Genomic DNA, 20362 nt, shown 5'->3' on the forward strand with positions numbered 1-20362 from the left:
GGCACGTGCAGCTAGGGATCCATCAGAGGGGACGCGAGTGGAGAGTCAACTCTTTCCAAGCAAGGATCGACACTGACGCAGCCTTTTGAAGGATAGGCAATTCTGAGAATCCCATCCGCGTCAACACCACGAATTCTGTGTTCCCCACTTGCTCACCACCCACGCCCACTTGCTTCTGTGCTTCTGGTTGCCACCTCTCCTCTCTCTTTCTAAGTCTTGCGGATTGCCGGCCACAGCTTGAGGCCAGGCGTGCCAGGCTTGGAGAAACCTGACACTCGCGACTCGGCAATGGGCGCTTGACGCCAGCCACAAGCAGGAGAAGAACGCATCATGAAGCCGGGACACGCCTAGATGGCACCCAATCAGGTGAGTTATCTCAGGACTCCAAGTATGCATAGTCTAGGGGTCATCCCAGTCGACACCCAAACTGCCAAAATCTTTTCAGTCACCGTCATTGATTGTCTCCGACTCTGCGTGGCGAGAGGCAAGATCCGCCTTTGCGATTCCCGCCTTTTCAGCGCGTTGGAAACCCCGATCCCTTTCACCCTTCCCCTCCACCCCACCCACTTCGTGCCGCTCTTACCTTAACTTGCTTAATTACGAACTTGCTTAGGTAACCCAGCACCTTGCGCATGCGAGAAAAAACCATCATTCCGGCTAGAACATCCCCATTGGTACGAGCTCCGTAACGGACGGGTGCTGCCAAGTAACTTCTTGGTCCATCGCTGCTGGGATTCCAAAGTTGTCTTTCCACTCTGCGGTTAGCAGCTCCGACTTCCAAGTCCTGGCAAGTTGCGACGGTTTTCATCATTCTTTCCACCCGAGACGAAGATGCGTCACATATCTTAATTGCGAACATATCATCCCTCTGCCCAAGTCTTCTATAAAAATAGGCGGAACGAACAGTATGTCTGACATTTGGTACTGGAATAAGACAAGAGCCCTGCAGCGAAGAGAATCATCGTCGATGCGAGACTAATTATGACCGAGGCACCGTGCGCCAACAGACGCCGTCATCTCTCTGTCTTGTAGCACATGCGCCGACTTCACCGCGTGTTGAGGGGCCCATCGCACAGTATGGAGCCAAGATGGCAGCTAAGCAGCGCATGAGAGCAAGCCTGGTGTCGGGACGTTGGGCTAGCTCGGGTCCTTGGGGCCTCGTGTTCGTTGCAACCGGACTGAATGCTCCTACCTTTATTAGGTAAGGAACATAGCCAGACATACTTTGAGGTACTTTGGATGCTTAGGCAAGTCACGAAAGGTAGGTACCGCAAACGGACGAAGCACCTTTAGGAGACCTCTGATTATGGAGTTGCAATTGTTTCTTCTAATCTTCGGTGTCTATCCTTTCACTTTGTGTCTTTTCAAGGTTCCATGTGTGTTCCCCTCTATTTGGGGGCCACTGGGGGCCTCTCTGCTACTCAGTACACAGTGCAGTGGTGCCAATTTGACAGGAAACACTGATGAGTGGGCTTGGTCCGCGATTCCAACATGTCCCACGAGGAGCCACTTGACTGATGATCGGCGCACTAAACAGGGCTAGACGGCCCATCCTGGATCCATGATTTTCATGGTCTCGCTCTCATCCCGACTTTGTATCTCAACATGCTGCTGTTGCTGCTGAATGCTACCAAGGCGTGCTAGGTACTGCTGCTTGCTGCTTCTTGCTGCTTGAATGTACTTTTGCTGTCTTGTACACACTGCAAAGCATGACTGGCGTGCTGGCCTCCCAAATTGACCGCTCCATGACTGGGTGACTGGATTGTGGATCGTGGTTTCGACTGGACTGGACTGGACTGGGCCGGGAACAACTAGGACTGGGTTTTGACCGTGAGGACTGGCAACTGGATCGGATTGGGTTGACTGGACCGGGCCACGCCGCATCTCATTCCTGTTTTTGTTGTCATCTCGTCTTCCCATTTCAGTGCTCCTCCCCGTCTCCCCGCCTGCACTTTGCTGCTCTCCTGTGTGCGGCGTGCCTGCGCAACTGAGGTGCGCTGTCTGTGTTGTCTGCGTCATTACTGTTTTGGTGGACGGATAGCGCATCTGCTCCGAGGCTTGCCCTGTCCCATCGAGATGCATTTGTCTCGACACTGGCTTTGCACTCTACATTTGCGCCTGCCTCTTCGATTTGCGCCTGAAGGTCAATGTATCGTTATTGATGTTTGTAAGCATATGAGATAGATTTTCCTCCCTTGCCTTGTCTCTGCTCGTAGGTACTCAGGCACTTTACACTAAAACGGGCGTAGGTATCTGGGTGTAAACACGCATTTGGAGCAAATACTTGTTCCATCACCCTTGATGTACCTGACCGTTAGCCAAAATAGCTGTCCTTGCGTCCGTACCTTACGAATATCGGTCCCTCTTTACGGAGTAGATATCTCAGCTACCAACCCTGCCCATTTGCCGCTCTTCTTTTCGCCTTCCCCTTCCCTGTACGGTGATAATTCTTCATTTGCCACCCTCGGATTGGGGCTTGCACGATTTCCCGTCACTGACTGTCTACCACTTTACCACTCTGTTCGTACCTGCCTGTCACCTGTGTTCACACGCTGCATGTTCCATCAGCCACTGATACTCACCGGCCTCGACTCTTGCTGGTCTTTGCCTCGTTTTCCAACTCGACTGGACTTTCCACAGCATACCTTACCTCACCATACCGCTTTCCACTGATCGCATTGCATCGCAACGCCTCTCCAGCAGATCCAGCTCTGGTCCAAGGACCTTTTCTGCTACCTACCATCTACACCCCATGAGCCCCAATCATGTGAATAAGGTCATCGCATTATACTGGAAATAATGCATCAAAATAGCGCTTCCTGCAACCGTGCTGCTTTGGCCACCCTCTCCCGTCCCGCTCCATCTCAGCCACGAGTTTATGGCTTGCTCTGCCACTCGCCTGCCTGCCTACAGTCCTACACACACACATCCCTCACCTTGCCTTTCCTTCATCGATCGATCCAACCCGGTACACACACCACACCACCACGGACGTAGACTTGAGAATTGAGGAATTCCGAGGCTGGAGTGCCTACCTCTAGACTCCCTTCTCTTCACTTGTTGTCGCTCTTTGCACAAACCACACGACACCGAGCAGGCGAGGCTCTTCTCTGGAACCCCAACGACCTTCGGATACCTCAGCTACCTTAACTCTTGCACGGTCTGGCCAAGGTAGCTCTACCCACCTCACCTTACCACGAGCTCGCCCTGCGCCCCCAGCTTTCGATTTTCCCATTTCCCAACCCCGGCCCACTGCCACCAAATCTCGACCCGTCCGCGCACAATTGCATCCCAGCCCGACATCCCCATCCCGCACGCCCCTCTTCGACGACCGAATGATCGAGTAGGCAAGTTTTACGCACCGCACTGCAGCCAGGGGGGAGAGCACGCATACAAGGGAAATTCTAGATCACGGCGAGCCTCTGCGCTCTTCTCGAACCCTTGGAGTTTTGTTCTAATTCTTCCTCACCAACGTTTGCGCCACATTTTGCCTTCTTCGCCTTTCCCTCCCCCTCATTCGCCTCTTCCTCCTTTGAGGTTCTCACGTATTCCTGCATCCTCGCTCCCTACCAGCTGGTTGACCCCGTTATTCTGCGCGCCTTCGCTCCATGCCAAGTATCACTGATTACGGACCTTGGAGCCTCTTCCGGCGAGGCCTCGTTCATATAACTGCGTCGGAGTTGATAGACTTTTAGGTCTCTTACCAGTTTCAACCGAGGACATGGACGCCCCGTCCGACGCACGGCGGCCCTCCGTTTCCTTCGCCAACCGCTCCTCCACGACAGATTCCTCTTCGGAGGCGACTCCCATCCCCAGCGTCCGTTCCGATACCGTCACGCCGCACATGCCAGAATCATCCGCAGCTCCTACTCCCGTCTCCGTCAACGCTCCCTTCAGCTGTTCTTCTTCATGGAGTGCCAGTTCTGATCGTCAACTCGGCCACAATGCGAGTCCCGATCCTTCAGATCGCGTTTATCCGATCCGCTCCGTCGTGCGTGTAGACCGCACCGGCAGGACCTCTGGCGAGCATGACTATTTCCCTAGAGCCCCCGATCATGGCCAATACCAAGCCCCCCGTCCGAGCAATCCTCGAATCGATACCGCCGCCTTCGAAGCTGTTTCTCGTCGCGAATCTACGTCCACACCGTTGTCCAACGTAACTTCGCCTGGCGATCGTCAAGGAGTCCAAGCGAGGAGGAAGAATGTCGGGTCTGGTCCCATGTCCAGCGTCCAAGCCGATGCTGCACGTCACAACACCTCACAGCCACTGGACATATTTCATGATGTTACGTCGGACGTAGAGGAGGATTCCGTACCTGGCGACGACCATTCGCAAAACCAGACATCATCAACCAGTGCTCATGAAGACACAGCCAACGACAGTATCCTAACAACGCGCTTCAAGTACGTCATGACGGACGAGGGCCATCATGTCATCACAGGCACCGACAATGTCCTACAATGTTGCGAAGATGAGCCTATCCATACCCCCGGAGCCGTGCAAGGATTCGGCGCGTTAGTGGCCATCCGCGAAGAAAGCCACGGTCAATTTTCTGTTCGCTACGCCAGCGAGAACACCGAGACATTGATTGGATACTCTCCACGGCAGCTTTTTCGACTCAAAAGTTTCTTGGACATATTGAGCGAGGAGCAGCAAGATAACTTACTAGACCACATCGACTTCATTCGCGACGAAGACGCAGATCCAGCCGTTAATGGACCCGAAGTCTTCAGTCTGGCCATCCGCCCTCCGAAAAAGAAGAGCGTCAAGCTGTGGTGCGCGGTTCACATTAACCCCGCGCATCCTGAACTCGTCATCTGCGAATTCGAAGTCGATGATGATCATCAATTCCCATTGCGACCACCGGAAGAGGCCACACCGATGACCCCTGAGGACACCTTGCAGTCAAATCCCACATCGGAAGAGTTGGCAGAGAGTACTGAAATTCTGAGCAAGCCGTTGAGGGTGTTGCGAAGCGCACGCAAGCGCCGAGGCGATGCTGGTGCCATGCAGGTATTCGACATCATGTCCCAGGTTCAGGAGCAGCTTGCCGCGGCCGTAAACCTTGAAGGTTTCCTCAAAATTCTTGTGGGTATCGTCAAGGAATTGACCGGCTTTCACCGGGTCATGATATACCAGTTTGATTCCTCCTTCAACGGAAAGGTGGTTACGGAACTCGTCGACCCCTCGCACACCAAAGATTTATACAAGGGCTTGCACTTCCCCGCCTCCGACATACCGCGACAGGCTCGCGAATTGTATAAGCTGAATAAGGTGAGGCTCCTATACGACAGGGACCTGGAAACTGCCCGTCTGGTCTGCAGGGCGAAAGAAGACCTCGAGGTACCACTAGACCTCAGCCATTCTTACCTGCGTGCCATGTCACCCATTCACATCAAGTACCTGAAGAACATGGCTGTCCGATCCTCAATGTCGGTATCCATCAATGCCTTCAACGAACTTTGGGGCCTCATTGCTTGCCACTCATACGGCCGGAAGGGCATGCGTGTCTCCTTCCCCATCAGAAAGATGTGTCGCCTCGTGGGAGACACTGCGTCTCGCAACATTGAGAGATTATCATACGCTAGTCGACTCCAGGCCAGGAAGCTCATCAATACGGCACCATCAGAGACCAATCCCTCAGGTTACATCATTGCTTCGTCCGACGATCTCTTGAAACTCTTTGATGCTGACTTTGGTATGCTCTCCATACGAGGAGAAACGAAGATTTTGGGCGATATTGAGCATTCGCAAGAAGCATTGGCCATGCTGGAGTACTTACGCTTGCGGGAGCTCACGTCAGTGGTCACCTCTCAGGATATCAAAGAGGACTTCCCAGACCTACGATACCCTCTTGGATTCACTGTTATCGCAGGCTTGCTGTATGTTCCGCTGAGTGTTGGAGGAAACGACTTCATTGTCTTCTTTCGCAGAGGCCAAGTCAAGGAGGTCAAATGGGCCGGAAACCCGTACGAAAAGACCCTTCGCGAGGGCACTCAGGCCTACCTCGAACCAAGAAAAAGTTTCAAGACTTGGCACGAGACTATCCTCAGCAAATGCAGAGAATGGTCGGAGGAACAGGTCGAGACAGCCGCCGTTCTTTGCTTGGTCTACGGCAAATTTATTGAAGTATGGAGACAGAAGGAGGCTGCCTTGCAAAGCAGCCGTCTTACACGCCTCTTGCTGGCGAACTCAGCCCACGAGGTTCGGACGCCGCTCAATGCTATAATCAATTATCTGGAAATTGCGTTGGAGGGCACCCTCGACCAAGAGACGCGCGATAACCTCGCTAAGTCACATTCCGCTTCAAAGTCGCTCATCTACGTGATCAACGACCTACTTGACTTGACGAAAACCGAGGAGGGTCAGAATTTGATCAAAGACGAGGTGTTTGATTTCGGCATGTGCATCAGAGAAGCAACCGATCCTTTTACCAACGACGCCAAGAGAAAGGGCATCGAGTATCAGGTCATTGAACATCCCGGATTACCACAGCAGGTTTGCGGTGACAGTCGACGCCTCAGACAAGCCATCTCGAACGTTGCGGCCAACGCAGTGCAAAATACAAGCAGCGGGTTCGTCAGAGTCGAACTATACGTCAGCGAGGTACTTGAACGACGGGTACGCGTCGAGATTGTTGTCGAGGACACAGGCAAGGGAATGACGGCTAAGCAGCTCGACACACTTTTCAGGGATCTTGAGCAAGTGAGCGCCGAGACAGACGAAGTCAGCGTTCTATTCCCAGATGATGATAAGGCGAGAAGTGACACTAGGATACTGGGTCTAGGCTTAGCTGTCGTTGCTAGAGTCGTCCGCAACATGGACGGCCAGCTGCGGCTAAAATCAGAACAGGGGGTCGGGTCTAGGTTCGTGATTCAGCTGCCGTTTGAGCTGCCTGGCGATGTGCCTGCTGCACCCCCAGATGGCGGTCAGAAGTCTGCGAAGTCGGGCGCTACTTCAAGTGTGGCTTCTGTTACAACCGCCGTACCAGATAACGACGGCGAAATGATGCTCATCGATCGCGGCAGCAAGTTACCGGTGCTTGAGGAAGGCGGGACGGGTGCTACAGGTGCTGAGACGCAAAGCCTTGAGAGCCAGAAGACGACAGGGACGGCGGGCACGGGTGGAAGCAAAGCCAGTGGCCGAAGCTCGCGAAGTGACGCGGATCGCTTGATCGACGCGATCCAGATGCCACTTTCCATCGGCGAAGGTGACTCCAACCAACCAACAACGATGCGGCAGCATTCTTGGGAGTATTCACACAGACCGAGGTCTTCGGAGAGCCACAATACCTCGGCCGCGAGGCGTATGGCATCCCCTACCTCGCTTCGAAGCAATCCCAGCGTCTCAAGCGTCGAAGCCCCGAAGCTTCCAGAGGTTGGTTATGCGACAGTTACAGACGCGAAAACACCCGTCAGAGCTGTGAAGGTGTCGGATGAGTATACTGATCAGCCATCAATGCAACGCGACTCCTCACGATTTCTATTTGAAGTCAACAGCAGCTCAAAGTTCGGGGGTACGTCGGAGACTGGCACATTCGGTAGCACCACCGGCACCGCACCAAGCGTCGTTTCGGTGTTCGACGAGACGAAGCTGCAAGTTTTGATTGCGGAAGACGACCCTATCAATTCGAGAATTTTACGCAAGCGCTTAGAGAAGTCTGGCCACCAAGTGACCCATGCTGTCAACGGCGAAGACTGCGCTACTGTCTACAAGGAGAGGCCCGAAACCTTTGATATTGTGTTGATGGACATGCAGGTATATTATGCTAATCGCTAGAAACTTGTGTGATGCCGACTAACGTCTCAACTCTATAGATGCCAATTGTGGATGGCTTGACAAGTACAAAAATGATACGAGCCCACGAAAAGTCCAGCGACCATGGTGGACGCTCGGCGATTGCAAGTCGCAACGGCCGTATCCCAGTATTTGCAGTGTCTGCATCTCTCATTGAACGAGAGAAGGACAAATATATCGATGCCGGATTCGACGGGTGGATCCTTAAGCCCATCGATTTCAAGCGACTCAACACATTGCTCTTGGGAATCGTGGATGACGAAGTGCGCGCATCATGTTTATATGCACCTGGGCAATGGGAAAAGGGCGGCTGGTTCAACACTCGAGACACCGAGGAGGGAAAGGACGATGACGTGCCAACACCTACAGTATCTCCAGCGCCTGTAAGCATGGACACGTCTGCGGAAACCCCAACGGAGGCAACAAACGATTCGTCGCCAAAGATGGACGGTGCCAGCAAACTCGTCAGCACTTAGTACAACAACCGAGCCAGCAGCCGAGACCAGCAGTCAACACCGGCGAACGCGTAGTCTCGAGGCTATGCCGTTCAATGGCTTTTCTTTTGATTTCCCACGGAAGACATTACAAACGGACATCGGTGGTAATATCGACAACTGCCATCTGTATAACAGCAAGACCTTGGTGGATGCTGCTGTCTGAGAAGGTGTGCAAAGCTGGCATTCAGCCGAGCAGCGAGGAAGGATGATGTCAAAGACGACATCAGCGACATGGCCATAATGTCTCTTGGCGAATATGGAGTTAGTTCATGGGTCACTCAAAGGGACGGGCTCAAAACAGCACACAAGCTTGTTGAAATATGATGAAAATAGATTTCAGGGGAAAACGGCAATGATACCACGGCAAAAGCATACGGATTGCATGTGGATGGGAGCCCAGGAGGGACTGAAAGTCTTAGAAGACTCAGCACTGGGCGGCGTTTTCGAGTTTTTGCGCAGTGTACATGACATATCACGGTGTTCATCAAAGCATACCATTTACAAGTCTCACTTGGGAGGCATACTTCAGTGTTTAGTAGGAATTACCATCTGACGGTCCCGACCAGCATGATTTCGGCCTTGGAGGATGGTGGTGTTAGCAGGGGTTGTCGAAGCATTAAGAGTGACAAAGATACTCTGCAAGTTTCGATTCATCTATTGAACTTGTAATCGAGACGCGAGACAACTCCTCGGCGGCGGCAGAACTGGAGCGCGCTTCATGAAGCGCGCTGTTGTATACAAGACTACTACGGAAGCACCGTCGATAACGCAACACTGGCACGTGGTAGGCGATCGTCTGTCGCGACGGGCGATGACACGGTGACTGATCAACAGAGAGGTATTGCAGACCCTTGGACATATTTAGTCTAGGGATTTAAATCTGCCCAGCGTATGGGGAGGATAATATTGTTGCACATATGATCCCGTGACATCAAATCAGATTCAGATTGATGTTCTAAGGGTGTTCTTCGAGGGTCTTTCAGTATTTCGACAAAGTTTGATTTGCATGCTGCGTTGCCATTCAAACTAACTTGGCACGTTGAGGGTTTGTTCAGATTTTCGTCACATGTATCAGATTTTTACCCGGCTTCAGGAAGCGATGATCCTTCTCATGCTCACGAGGGGGAGAGGAGGGGATGACTTGAGTCAAGTCTTTCTGCTCAACCACAACCTCAAAGGTGTCTGGAATAGTATGTATCTGTGGTGGAGGCGGCGGAAGGTTATGCTATATAGTCTGTGAGATGGTAGGTTATTAGGCGAGAAGAACAGCTATTCATTCATTCCAGGTCAGGCGCTTCCTATGTCTTCTTCGTCCCTGGTCAAGTGTATTGGTTCAAGGGTGAGGTTTTTGCGTTGCCGCCTTGCTGGGGACGAACTGCAAAGTCACGACGGAGCGGACGACCAGCGACATTGTTTTGCACAGACATACGTCGAGACAGGACGAGACAAGACTAGATGCGACAGAGCAGTCAATCGTAGACCACCGGCCCCACGACGGGGCCAAGGATCCGGACTCGGGTACGGCAGCTGGGCAGGGGAGAGACGCATCAGAGGCTGGCATGGGTGCGACTCGTGCTTCTTCTTCCGGTCCGTCTTTTGTGCTCATACTATGCGCGTCTATAAATGCGTATTCGTTGGATGAACTTACGTGCGCTTCACAATGACGGGAGGTGTGCATTCAGGTGACTTACTCGACTCATCGTCCTTGTTTTTACTCATTTTGCTTCTTGATCTATATCTGGCAGAATAAAAGGTGAAAAGAGAGACTCGAGAGCAAGTAAAATCTTGGAAAAAATGAGAAACATTGGCATGCGGGCCGTGCTGGGGTTGCATGACTTGAATATATGCGTTGCAGTAGCTTCCGAGGTGGCCCGCTCCCGCAAAGGAGGAGTCTGGGTTCGCTTTTTCGCATCTCCAGAGGTTTGAAAGCATGACCTTTCTACGGAGTACAGTCCTCGCACGTGTCAAGCATATTAAGTCGATGGAAGGGTGTATTGGTAGGGGGAAAAGGGTGGAGCAAGATTGAGTTTCGAACGGGTGAGAGAAGCTGATATAGCAAGCCTCAATCGCTTATAAATCTCGTTGTTTTCTGTTTACTCGCGAGGTCAGCTTGGTTAAAAACGATGTTAGACTCTTTTCGTCTGGTAATCTTGTGACCGATCATGTTGACAAGTTGCCCGGGAGAATCAAGTGCCGTTCTTCGCGGGAGCGGGGATGACGAAAAAGAGTTCGACAGGATGGGATCAAGACAAGATTTCGAGAAAGAAAAAAACAAGACATTCAAGGTAAGAACTCTACAGAGATGACCGTCCTAGAGCCGACTGTTTCCATCCGAGATGGTGGGATGATGGATGGCAAGAGAGAGAGATGGAGAGGACTGAGCGCAGTGGAACAACTGCTACCCGGTTGGGGTCTCTGCCAAATCGCACCATGATTCAATGTCGCAACCTTGCGTCCGGAGTCATCGAGCAAGGTCCCCCCGCTGTCATCGCAAAGCCCTCGACTGCCCGTGCAGGTTTGTCTTTCTGTTCCCTCTTCTTGTTCTTCTTCGACAAAGTACACCCCGTGGCCACCCCCCCCCGCCCCGTGGCTTCATGCTGGCCGCAATTCTTACTTTGGTTCATTTATGTCTGTGTGTCGTGGCAAGGGCCAGCAGGTGATCTAGAAGAGCCGCTTCACACAAGAGGACAGACAAGCGATGGGAAGGGATGGGAAGGAAAGGCAAAAAAACTCTGATGACATCCGATCTTTGTACCCATGACTGAGCCTCGTCTTCTCTACTCTTCCCGAGATAACTTTGGTGCTATATATGGCAGTCTGGTCTATATGCCCTTCGCCTTTCGTTGGTTCTCGCCATTTAAACTCTGGTCATCCCTCGGGAAGTGTATTAAGCGTACAAACCCCGCTCCCTCGCTCCTTCTACCACAATACCTATCTCGTGTGTTCATACTGGTCGAGTTTAGTGATCAAAGGAGTTGTGGACATGGATATATCTCCTACTCATGAACTAGAACCTTTGGTTCGGATAAGCCTGTTTTTTTTGGAAGCCTGTATGAACCATCAGCGAACCCCTCTTTCTCGCCCCCGATGCTACAAGACTCTGGCAAGGAACTGAAGAGAAAGAGTCAGGACAGCTCCTGGCATCTCTTCACTATGTCGTAGGTTTGCAACTCTACATGTGGAGCCTCACGCGATGTGGGTGGGTTGAGTTGACCTCCGGGGAAGGGAAAACCCCGTCAACCTGTTTCCGCCTCCGTTTCTTCCATGCTGGAGTAGCGCGGCTGCGAATCCGGCCGCACACGCACACACACGTTCTATGTACGGATAGTCTGCCACCTCCCCAGGATCAATTACTCGGCGTTACAGGTCCTCCATGTGAGAGAGCCTGAGAGGAGGGGATGCTGTGTACTTGCGTAGAAGATTGAATGACTCGATTACGATGGGCAGCGGTCACTGGCCTGGGATGGTGGTGGGCAGCTTAGACCCAAAGGCAATTACCTCGCGCAAACGCTGTTTGGAAAAAGTCTGGGTATCTGCCCGTTCGTGTCGTCTTATTTCGTGAACCCTCCGCTCCCTCCCCAGAGCGCCTTGTACTAGTTCGTTTGCGTTGTCCCGTTCCTTTACTCATATCTCTCGTGTATCCCCGACAAACTTGTGGACAATCTCCGACCACATCATCCTGTTCACTCGCCGTTGCTTTCATCCTCCTCTATTTTTCATCTGTCTACGATCCTACACGGGCAGTGCCCGTCAGTCCAGTTAAACAATCTCAGCGGGAAATCTGGTCTGGTTCACTATTGGCTATTCTCCTCCTATTGACGCAACCATGGACACAACAATCCCGCCAGAAGTGTATCAAGATGATCGGAGGACCACGGTGGTCGCATCTGTGGTCTTCTGCATCCTCTTTGTGACAGCAATGGTTGGGTTGAGGATCTATACGAGAACAAGGGTTATCGTGCTCTTTGGTATCGATGACATACTCGCTGTTGTGGCTCTGGTAAGTGACAGCGATCGTGCCTGTTTCAATATTGAGATGCTAACTCTAGATCTCGTTATTAGTTGGCAACAACAGGTTGCGGCATCGCCATCGCTCTCAGTAAGTCATATTTCCATGCCGTTATAAAGTGAGAAAGATGAGCTGACAACTGTTGAAAGTGACCAATTATGGTCTTGGTAGACACATTGTCGTCCTCAAGCCAGCGGATATAGTAGAATACATGCACGTAAGTAGCCTCGCTCCCACCTCATCACCCTCTTCGAACTAACACTCACAACCCATAAGATGTTCTACATCTCCATAGTCTTCTACAACATCGCCCTCCTCGCCATCAAACTCTCCTTCCTCTGCCAATACTACCGCATCATGGCCGTCCCCCGCATGCGCAGAATCTACGCCCTCGCCCTGCTCGTCGTCGGCGCCTGGTCAACCTCCCAAGTCTTCATCGCCGCCTTCCAATGCCTCCCCGTCGAGGGGTTCTGGGACAAGTCCGTGGTATCGCACTGCATCCCCAACCAGCCGCAGTGGTACGTCAATGCGGCGGGCAACATCATCACCGACGTCGCCGTCTTTGCGCTGCCGCTGCCGATTTTCTGGCATCTTAGTCTGCCGAGAAAACAAAAGGCGCTTCTTATGGGTATCTTTAGTCTTGGGTTCTTGTGAGTTGTCGAGCATTGATTCTTATCTCGTGGCATGGAAAATGGTTAACGCCCAGTCTAGCACCGTCGCCATCTCCATCGTCCGCATCCAATACCTCAGCACCCCAGCAGACTTCACCTGGACAAACGTAGACGCCTCCCTCTGGTCCATAGGCGAAATCTCATCCGCCGTAACCTGCGCCTGCCTTCCGACCCTCCGGCCCCTCCTGACAAAAATGTTCCCCGGCCTCATGAGCAGAGTCAACATCACCTCCCTCCACAGCAACCAAACCGACACGCGGCCGGGCACGCACGCGGCAGCGACCCGCCCCTACTCGAACCTGCCCAAGAGTTTCCCCCGAGGCGACGCAGAAAAGGGAGGAAGCACCACGGCCTCGGGCGTCTCCAGCGCCCGATCGAGTCATCTCAACAACAAGGACGATGGAGGATCCTCCGTCACCTACGGCGGCTCGTCGCCGTACCAGCATCACATGGGCCACCACGCCAACGAGTCGAGCGATACAATTTTCGGACTGGCTAGTGTGCGCGGAGATTCCATCACGCCTGTAAAGTCCAACTTTAGTCCCTTGAGTCCTAGGCCGGCATGGACTGCTTCTACTTCCACAACGTCGTATCCCGTTCGGAGAGATGGAACGCCCTTTTGAAAAGGGGGAAGGTGGAAGGGGACTTTTGAGATGTTGAGGTGTCAGGACGAGGCCCAAGACTAGGGTGTCTGCTTCAGCTCATCGTATGGATGGATACTGGATGGGTAATATCTCTGGGGAAATCTAATCAGATCTTTGGCCAGTGCCCCATTTCTGGCGGCGACAGAAAATAAGCTCGACAGTCTACGGGAGATGCAGGCGTCGTCACCCGAGATTGGCGGCCACATTTAGAGAATTCGGTTTGTTTGGTACTTCGATGTGGATTGGGACCTGCTTACAGAAACACGACGGGCAACCGCTGCGGAGGTATTTTAATGGCGCTAGTGTCATCTTGCGTCCGAATAATGATTATATAATGATGTATTATGTCTAAAATGTCTGCTTTTAAACGGCACCGTGTATGATTGGGGGGTATCTCAAAGCCGCAGTAAGTGACGACGGCACATGCTGGCGGCTATTCTCATCGCCCAAACCGCCACCATGGCTTCTTCTCGGGCTCTTTGTAGCCCTCCTCTTGGACATTGTTCTTACCGACAATATTCAAAAACACCTGGTCCAAGGTGGTCGGCGAAACACTGAAATGGTTGATACCCAGCGCCCCTTTCTGTTCCTCCAGCATGACAGCCAGCTGACCAACCGCACTCGACGAGTGAGTATCTGCCGGGGTGATGTCTCCGACTTTATCGCCGCCAAACACTTCAAGAACCTGTTTGCCGGGAACGGAGAAGCGCATCTGACCATGATACGTCTTTTCCTCTACATCAGCCCCCGGGAATGTAGATGTCACCCAATCACGAAGCTGTGCAGTCTCCTCCGGCGTTGTGTGTGGTGCCGTTTTGCTAATGAGGTGGACGTGAAGTGCGTCGCCAAACCGATGACGGAGATCATCTGTCGTGCCCAAAGCAAGCATTCGCTTAGCTAGAATTCCCGCGCGGTCTGCGAGAGCATCGGCCTCCTCCATACTATGCGTAGTGAGGAGCAGGGACCTGCCCGGAACGATGGCTGCCAAAGTCTTCCACATAATTCGCTTGGCGGCGGCGTCCAGACCAGAGGATGGCTCGTCGAGCAAGATCACGCTGGGAGATCCCATCAGTGCGATACCAAGACTCAACTTGCGGGCATTCCCGCCACTCAGGGCCGCTGCCATTCGATTTGAGAATGCCTGAAGACCAACGGCGTGGATGACGGTATTGACATTGTGGTGAATATCGGGGACGCCTCGGATGCGGGCGTAAAACTCGAGGTGCTCACGGACAGTCATGAGATCCAACGCATCGTGCTGAGGGCAAACACCGAGGTGAGATCGAGCAGCAGGCAAGTTGTGAATAACGGACTGATCTTCGACGAGGATCTCACCACCGTTACGACTTGGCTTGAGGTCTCCGCGAATAAGTGAGATGGTAGTTGACTTGCCAGCGCCGTTTGGCCCCAAAAGGGCAAAAACCTGAGAGCGCTTGAGTCCAAACGTTACGTTATCGACCGCTGTATTCTTGCCAAAAGTCTTGGTCAGATGAATCACCCGGAGGCCGTCGTCGCTGCCCGATGTCGTAGTCACTCTTTTCAGTTCGTTTGTGACTTCCTCGTCTGCGACGCTATCATCATCCGATGGTCCGTCATACTTTCGCTGCCAAAGTCGCCGGACCGAAGAGCCAACGGAGCCGCTATCAGCCCACAGCAGAAGTGCGAACAGAAGGATGGACTGCAGGACCAAGTACAAGATTGGCCCGCCATATTGAAGAATGCCACCGGGATACGCCGCTAGTTGTCGTCCATCGCAGGCTGTTGAGAATAAGTTCAGGACCAGGAACATAGCCCGGACAACAGAACCAATAGGTGCAAAAGCCGAGATGACGAAGTGAGCAACGAGAATGTTCTGGTCGACTTTGGGAACTGGGGAATAGGTGATGGTGCACATGTAGGCTATCAAGTAGACCAAGAACAAAACCGCCTGCCCAGCAGCTACCCAGGCATAAGTTGACAGTTGCGTCTTGCACCAGAGAGATATGACGTAGGCCAGTAGAATTGCAGTCAACCCGTAGAGCATGAAGACGAGAAAGATGTATCCGATGTGGTACCAGATGCCGGACGAAACAGCCCAGATGATGGTTACCAAAGTCGTTGACGCGAGAACGATGATGAAGTCAAAAGCCAAGTAAGCCGCCCACAAGGGTAAAACTCGGACTCCATTGCTGTACTGCAAGGCACGAACCTGGCGTCGACGCTCCAGACTCGGGTACAAGGCGAAGAATCCGGGGTAGCATGCAAGTGCGATTCCGGTGTATACAAGGAATTGTAGCGAATTGCCATCGTTGGGCTGCCAAGGTGTAGCGAAGGGCGCCCATGCCATCATGACCGTGACGTTGCTGAGGAGCATATTTAAGAGGTTCTGACTCAAAATAGGATTCAGTAAACCGTTGTAGTTCGACATGTATGCGATGGTGGGCACCGTGGAGTCATCTCCTAGCCAGATGCCGCCAGGAACAGTCTCGACTCGTCGTGCCACGATAGTATCCTGGAAAGCTTTAAAGCTGTCCGTAAAAGTGGCGTTCTCTGCCAGCAGTTGCCTCGCGAAGTCGGTTCCGGTCCCAGAGGTTGAACCATTGCCAGAGCTACCGGCAGCAGCGTTGAATACTGGCAGGAGAACGCTGGCGGCAGTGTTGAGGTCAAATCGTGAGTTTGGTCCAAGGACTAGTTTCCACGTAAAATCTGTCAGACTGAAGCCTTGCGTCTGATCAAGCGAGCGCTCTTCCGATGGAGCGCAGCCGCTTTGTGTTTGGCCTTTGATAAACAGGGTGACAAGACCAGCGGCTGCTACCGGTAAGATCAGCGCTGCAAGGTAGGGAATCCAATTTGTCTTGAGGACTGTAGTTCGTTTCCGGAAAAGAATAGCAGCCTGCCGCATGTATCCAATTTGCTGACCGCTTAGGAGTTGAAGTCCAGCTTGAGGAGTATCGCCGACGTCGCCAGCTACCCCCTTCTCATTCAGGTCTGAACCTGAGTCGGGAATAAACTCGCTCGCCTTGGAATCACGGATTTCTTCCGCCAATTGAAGAAAGACGTCCTCGATGGTTGGTCCAGAGAAACGGTAGTCGTGGAAGCCGTTGGCTTCCAAAGTGCGAATCACCTGCGCGGCAAGCGACGAAGATGGGGCAATGTAGCTAATCAGATCGAAGTGTATCTTCTTCTGAACTCCTTCGACGTCGGGTGTATTTCCCATACCTGTCTCCTTGGTTACGTGGACTCGGTAACCGCCGCCCAGGCGATCTTTCAACTCAACCGAAGAGCCGTCGGCGCGCAGCGTGCCTTTTGAAAGAATAGCGATATGGTCGGCTAGAAGATCGGCCTCGTCGAGAAAGTGTGTCGTAAGGATGATCGTCCGTCTTCCGCGCTCGGCTAGTAGGATATCCCAGATCTTCCGCCGTGACAGAGGGTCGATACCACTCGAGACCTCGTCGACGCAGCAAACCGCGCTTCCTCCAGTGAGCATCATACCCAATTGCAACTTGCGTTTTTGGCCGCCTGAAAGAGACTTCGACATAGCTTTCGCTTTCGTCTCCAGATCAATAGACTTGATGAGGTCTTGAATTTCCTGCTTGCTTGCACGTTTCCCAGGAGACTTGAGCCTGTTGAATATCTCAATGTGCTGCTCCACCGTTAGGTCATCCCACATGACATTCTTCTGCGGAGCAATTCCTAGTCCACCAGTACCGTCGATGGTGATGGTACCGCCAGTGAGCTTGCTTGTGCCAGCAATAGAGTCCAACGTTGTGGACTTTCCGCTACCGTTCGCACCAAGCAAGCACAGGATTTGTCCTCTCCGAACATCCAATGTAAGGCCGTCGACTGCGCGGACGGATTCGCGTGGGCGTGAAATGAAGGAAAATAGACTTCGAATCGGAGAAGGGCTGTAGACCTTGGTGAAGCCTTGCAAGCGCACAGCCGGCTCGTCAACGTTGGACTGATTTTGAGTTGGGCTAAACACAATTGTTCTGCCCTTGGTAGTGGTGCCGTGCAAGGAAGACTCGATGACAGCGCCAAGGAGAGGGTACACAAAAATCTGGATAATCAAGAACACCCAGAGAATGATGCCGGAAATATCCCACGGGCTCTTGGGAGCGACCTTGGACAGGTCGGCGGGGAGGTCTTCTCGCTCCCAACGTGCCATCCAAGTAATGAAGTACACGTAGTTGCACGGCGTGAAGAGAAAGGCGAGAACACCAACGGCAGCAGTGCTGGGGTAGGAGATGGATTGTGCGAGGATTCCCAGAAGGATTATGGCAAGTACGGCCGCAATGCCACTGATCTGAGCCTTCTTGAAGAGTGAAGATGCCAGAATAGACAGGGAGGCCATGGCTATGCCGTTCAGGACATGATATACAAGCACGATCCCAACGTTGGTACGAGCAAAGACGCCGGCACGTAGCACCAAGGATCCTATAATCCAGCCCGGAAGGTAGACAACGGTGAATGCGGCGTGGTAGGAGATGATTCGGGCAGCCTGGGAGAACCATCTGTGTTTGACGGGCATCATAGCATCGACGAGACGGATCATGCCACTCTCGCGCTCAGTAGCAATGAAGCCAGTGAGGTGATAGGTGATGAAGAGAACACTGGTCATAAAGGCAACGCCCATCCAGTTGGTGATGGCGCTTTGATAGTTGATCCTGACGCGGACGGCACGCTCTTCCTGCGTCAGGCTGGTAAAGGGATATTCGTCGACGGTGCCGGGGAGGGGGCCCTGCTGAACAGAACTAGAGCCGGAACCCGAAGCGGCCTGGACGGAAGCAATTGCCTCATCAACAGCTCTCTGCAGTGGCAACAGGTAGATCTGGGCATCGTTCTTGTCCGAGTCCACGTCAATGACAATGCTCCGCAGGGCGCCGTCGCTGCGAAGAGTGTAGTTCCAGTAGTCTCCGGGTCCTTCTGAAGGTGAGGCCTGGAAGACAACGGCTCCGTAGCAGTTGGATACACCGCGGAGGTTGGTAGGACAATCGAGCGCAAGATCAGTCGTGGACGAGCGGCGGAGAGCAGTTTTGCCAGCGCTTTCGACAGAGGTGGCGAGTCTATCGATGACCTTGTCAATGTCACCTCCAGAAAAGCCGCTATTCACAAAAACGAGCTTGTGCCTCCCAGCGCTGGCGGCAGCATCGAGAGCGTTGGGGAGAGTGCGAATGTGCCTCGGATCAGAAACGCCATAGACGGCCGGGGGGACGAAGAGGTTCTTTGCAAAGCTGAAGAAGGTCGTCAGAGCTATGGGAAGAATGAAGGCGATGAAGATGGCGGAGATGGCGTGGCGGAAGATGATTTTCCAGTTCTTCAATGTGAGTGTCCAAGTCTGGCGTAGGAACGCCATGTTTGGCGAGCGTCGGCCGATGGCCGTGGTCTACTTTCCGTTGTCTGCCAGTGTCGTCCGCAATCGGTGCTTAGGGAGGACACCCAGGTCGACGGTGGAGGCGAAGGAGTCGGCTGGTAGAAGGAAAGGAGGTCTGCAATATGAGATATGTACGATATTGAGGATGTCGTTGAAAAGTGGTAAAGGTCCGGGGTGCCTGGACATGAAAGAAGGAAGCGAATCGGGCAGGTGCAAAGTCAATGCGACGGGAAAGAAAACAAGTCGCGATGCCGCTTTGTAATGAAATGAAAGTGGTCCCTTTGAGAGTCGGGACTGGGCGTAGACTCTAGGACTGATAGAAGACTGGATTACTTTGTGTCTCTCTGTCTCTACAGAGTCAGAGTCAGACGAAGTGAAGTTACCCGAGTACTTTAGAGTCAGAACTTCTTTCCCTCGCACCTGAGATGAACATGAGAATGTACGTTTCGAAGTTTGCGCAGACTCGGGATGAACGCGCCGGACGCCACCCGGACAGGAAGGAAAGGCGTTTACTGAACTCCGTACGTCTGCTGCGCCTGTAAGGTTACTGAGTTACGGGATGACAGGGGTGGTGCGGCCTCCACAACTCGCTTAGAGCCTGGAGATTAACGTGGAAGTAGCAGCCACGCAGCCAACAGTAACGCTCCCCGGGCAAACGCTGATTTGCGTTTCGGGCGATGCCTTCTCCACTCAACCTAAAGTGATAGGTAGGTTCCCAATCCCGGCGTGGGCCACACTGCCCACCGTGCGCTATCCCGTATTATCGTCGTCGTCACTACCTTCAACCCCAAGAATCTCCAAGGAACCTTGGCACATGCTTTCCCGGAATAGGTTACCCTACGGATACTATTGTTGGGAATCCTATTCGTATAGCTGGCTTGGTCACACTGAGAGGATTGGAAGATAGGTATCAACACGATCAATCTCGTACGATGGGCTTTCGGACTGGCCTTTTTTTTTTTTCCCACAACACTATTCATTTTCAAAATCCTTCTAAAGCAAACCGTAGAGATCAAGCTGAAAGGACTACCAACGAGCATCCTACACATACGGGCCAAGGCAAAGTAAACCGCCATCGGCTTGGCGCCATGCCTAGGCAGAAAAGTGCTCATAGGTAGTCGTACCTGTGAGGCTTGGACGGGATTCGTGCAATCCCGATGTCAGACAGCTTCGTTGCCCGACTCATACGCAGTAGCAATTGATCACACATGGCTCAGAAGTGATGATGTCTTCCACCTAGGCCCACGAGTGAAATATTGATGCCCCACACAACAACGGATTTGCCTCTGAAGTCTTCGCCGTAGGACTTTATAGCTGGTCGGCAGCGTGGTTCAAAGTTGATCTTTTGCCTCCATGGTAATTGAGGTTGACCGTGAACCTACCTGGGTGAAGA

The 20362-nt window shown here is 52.8% G+C and overlaps 3 protein-coding genes across 3 annotated transcripts; 2 read left to right on the top strand and 1 right to left on the bottom strand.

The window, feature by feature from the left end:
* Positions 1–3721: 3721 nt before the first annotated feature.
* BDP55DRAFT_552048 (hsp90-like protein) lies at positions 3722–8274 on the top strand (the record flags this gene model as incomplete). The annotated part of the gene is made up of 2 exons (XM_060569166.1): positions 3722–7759; positions 7819–8274. 2 exons carry the CDS (start codon positions 3722–3724, stop codon positions 8272–8274), a joined length of 4494 nt encoding a protein of 1497 aa, XP_060429701.1.
* A 3940-nt stretch (positions 8275–12214) lies between these two features.
* BDP55DRAFT_552169 (uncharacterized protein) lies at positions 12215–13598 on the top strand (the record flags this gene model as incomplete). Its single annotated transcript, XM_060569183.1, has 5 exons — positions 12215–12295; positions 12358–12394; positions 12454–12521; positions 12581–12954; positions 13016–13598. The coding sequence occupies 5 exons, from the start codon at positions 12215–12217 to the stop codon at positions 13596–13598; spliced, it is 1143 nt and encodes a 380-aa protein (XP_060429702.1).
* A 326-nt stretch (positions 13599–13924) lies between these two features.
* Positions 13925–19412, bottom strand: BDP55DRAFT_663484 (ABC transporter). Its single transcript, XM_060574889.1, has one exon. It carries the CDS (start codon positions 18949–18951, stop codon positions 14059–14061), a length of 4893 nt encoding a protein of 1630 aa, XP_060429703.1. The 5' UTR covers positions 18952–19412; the 3' UTR covers positions 13925–14058.
* Between the last annotated feature and the right edge of the window lie 950 nt (positions 19413–20362).

This window comes from Colletotrichum godetiae, assembly GCF_030913485.1.
Source record: "Colletotrichum godetiae strain CBS 193.32 chromosome Unknown BDP55scaffold_20, whole genome shotgun sequence".
Lineage (NCBI taxonomy): Eukaryota > Fungi > Ascomycota > Sordariomycetes > Glomerellales > Glomerellaceae > Colletotrichum > Colletotrichum godetiae.

Bases quoted from the DNA above. Each gene is read 5' to 3' on its own strand.
- BDP55DRAFT_663484 (XM_060574889.1), bottom strand. From the start codon at position 18,951: ATGGCGTTCCTACGCCAGACTTGGACACTCACATTGAAGAACTGGAAA.